The sequence below is a fragment of the Brassica oleracea genome, chromosome C2 (assembly GCF_000695525.1).
Source record: "Brassica oleracea var. oleracea cultivar TO1000 chromosome C2, BOL, whole genome shotgun sequence".
In the NCBI taxonomy this organism is placed as follows: Eukaryota; Viridiplantae; Streptophyta; class Magnoliopsida; order Brassicales; family Brassicaceae; genus Brassica; species Brassica oleracea.
The window spans coordinates 3,866,287-3,869,191 of record NC_027749.1 but is presented as its reverse complement, the minus strand read 5'-3'; the positions used below and the strand labels follow the sequence as shown (position 1 = coordinate 3,869,191).

The 2,905-nt window shown below is 32.1% G+C and overlaps 1 protein-coding gene across 3 annotated transcripts in view; it reads right to left on the bottom strand.

The window, feature by feature from the left end:
- LOC106327670 (protein MNN4-like) overlaps window positions 1-2,057 on the bottom strand; it is a 7,029-nt gene extending 4,972 nt beyond the window's left edge. Inside the window, exons 1-4 of one of the 3 annotated variants that reach the window (XM_013765889.1) lie at window positions 1,778-2,057; window positions 1,641-1,685; window positions 1,223-1,534; window positions 950-1,131 (exon numbers count right to left, since the gene is read on the bottom strand). In XM_013765889.1, the coding sequence (XP_013621343.1) occupies window positions 950-1,131; window positions 1,223-1,534; window positions 1,641-1,685; window positions 1,778-1,982 (744 nt within the window). In that variant the 5' untranslated portion in view covers window positions 1,983-2,057. The remainder of the gene's footprint in view (window positions 1-949; window positions 1,132-1,222; window positions 1,535-1,640; window positions 1,686-1,777) is intronic. The other 2 variants (XM_013765891.1, XM_013765890.1) reach the window with 2 other exon arrangements.
- Window positions 2,058-2,905: the final 848 nt, after the last annotated feature.

Sequence of the window (2,905 nt, the reverse complement as noted above, 5' to 3'; positions counted from 1 at the left end):
ATATGTCCAAAAACGCATCGATCGATCACTATGATGGACCAAAGCGTAACAATGTGATCGATCGATGAGATTATCCCATCGATCGATCAAGGATATCAAGTGTTCCTCGGAATTTCCTCGGAATATTCCGACGGATTGATGTTTCCTCGGAATTCCGTCGGTATATTCCGAGGATTTCATTTTCCGTCGGAATGTCCGTCAGAATACCGATGTTTTCTTGTAGTGGTAGGTTGCTCTTTATCCTTGTATATTTCTATGATTGAAACATTGATAGTATAATTATATGTTTGGTGTTTTTCTTATCTTGGGAAATAATCTAATTATTGATGCACGAGCATTTCAAAATGTTGTGCAATTATTTTAATTTCCGTACCACTTTCATGGACCTCATGGTAGGGAATTATGTAGTTTTTCGAATATTTTAGTAGTTGAGATTTTTTTTTTCTGCGTTTGTTAGCATTTAATACAATTTTCGATTGAATGCATGTTTTTTTTGTAAAAGATTGAATGCATGTTTTCTTAGATGGGATATTTCTTATGAAAAGAAGATATGAAATCAACACAAATAAATAAATAAATAATTTGTAAACCGTTTTTTTAAAAAAATGATACATGAAATTTTAAAATAAACCACCTCGAAAATGATATATGATACGTGTTTTTTACATGATATATGTGTTTGAAATCATATTTTTGCTTCTTTTTTTTTTTTTTAAAGTTACAAACCATGCTTTTGTTTTTTTTTAATGTTTTAAAAAACAACAATTATATTCAAGAACTATACCATATATAAGATTAATTGTAAAGAGGAAAATTAGCTCATTAATGAGTATAGTAAAAAAAATTGGAAGAATTGTTCAAGAACGTTATGTATCATATATATTTATTTTTTGATAAAGGGCTTACGTTATGTATCATATATGAACATATATTATACGGATTTAAGTACCTCTGGTTGACCTTCCAGTTTGAGATTGAAATCCACCAGCGAATCATTAGCTTCCACGTTTCGTTTCAGCGACCGTTCCATGATCGGAGGCGTCTCTGCCGGACTAGGGCTACCGGAGCTACTATCCACCCACGTACTCTTAATGCCTACATCTCGTTTCAGCCCCACAACTTTCTCTTCTGCTAAAAGCACACCCCACATCAGAAGACAATAAACCTAAAGAAAACTAAACTTATCAACTAATAAATGGGGACATATTTAAAATTTAATCACCTCGAACAAGAACAGGGTCAAGAGCATAAAGATCCTCGTGAACGATTCTGACGTTAGGATTATTATTATTGGTTTTATTTTGACCAATCTTCGTCAAAGGATTGGGGATAGGGTAGTGAAGAGGAGCAGACATGGTGGTCAAGTTTCTGAAAGATCTTGCACGTAGTGTTTTAGAAGACAAACACTCCATTGGAACTTCTCCAGACAATGGGTTGCATATATATTTCTCTGCTTCGTTCCACTTTGAATTCAACGCAAACCCTTCTTGTGTTAACCAGTCTCTCTTATTGAACATTGACTTTGCTTGTAACGCTGCAAACCCAAAAAAACACATAGAAAACAAAATTTAACATTCCTCTTTTGTTTTGAATGTTCTTTTGATTCAAAATAAAGATTTTATTACTCGTTAAAAACTTACCCTTGATTGCATTGGTGAAGGAATATGTTGTTGGATCAATCTCTTCTGTTTATAAATTATAAAAATTTATACATTTCAGAAGAAATAACTCGTCAACACATTAAGATAAAGAGAAAGAGTGGTAAAGTCTTAACCACCTTTGATACTGTATCCAGGAGATGAGGCAGTACTAGAGATGTTGTTCACGTTTGTTCTTGAAGAAGACTTGTGATAATCTTCTCTGAAGCTGCCAACGTAAGAAGCAGAGAACCTTCTAGAAGGCGGGGTTTCGCGGATGAACCGAGCTCTTCTATCCCATTCTCTTAGGTTCATAAACTCAGGCTCTTCTCCCGGCAGAGCCATTGGAAACGAAATATTTCCTTTTCTTCTTTTTGAAAGGGCAAAAGCTAAGGAGGGAGGATAAATGAAGCAATCAGGCAGCACATATGAAAAGATATATATACTCCTTTTTTTTTGAAAAGCGAATTATTTGGTTTGCTTATCTATTACAAAAATCATATTGGGTATTAATATTAAAATTCTTTTGTATCTCTTGACATATTGAAAATAATTGAACTTTTTTAAAAAATGTGGAGAAATGCGTATGAGGTTGTTAATCATATTGACTGCTTGCCCTGTACTGAAAACAAATCTTACAATATAGCAGTTTTGTTTTTTCGTGGGTGTAATCCATTTATAGGAATCAACTCACTTGGCATTTTCTGCTATTTTGCTGTAGTTTTAATTTAAAATTTAAAATATGGTCCTTCTTTCTTTTGAGTGTTTTGAATTCAAATTTTTATATTTTTAGAGTTGCTTTTAATATATAATTCAAATATATAAATATATAAATAAGTTTATATTGTTGATTAGCCTATTGCAAAATGACTGTCACTAAACGCAAAAATAAATGATTGGAATGTTAGATATTGGTCATATATCATATATAATTTATATAGTCATCTTGGAATGGTTGTTCGAAATATAGTTGTGTTTACTGTTTCCATTAATTTATTTCTTAAAACTTAGCTCATAGTAGTTCTCTTCTTCAAGTGAGACAGTAGTATTACTGGTACACACTATTTATGAGTTGAAAATATTAGGTCAGATTATTGGAAAGGTGACATGATGATCTCTTATGGGTGGTTAATGACCAGATGACATTTCACAGAATACAATAGTGTTCACATCAAATGAAATGTTGAAAGCATGATGTAAATAAAACATTTTTAATAATCTTATAGAAAACGACTTAATACTCACTTTAGTTAGTTAGCAGGAAGAAA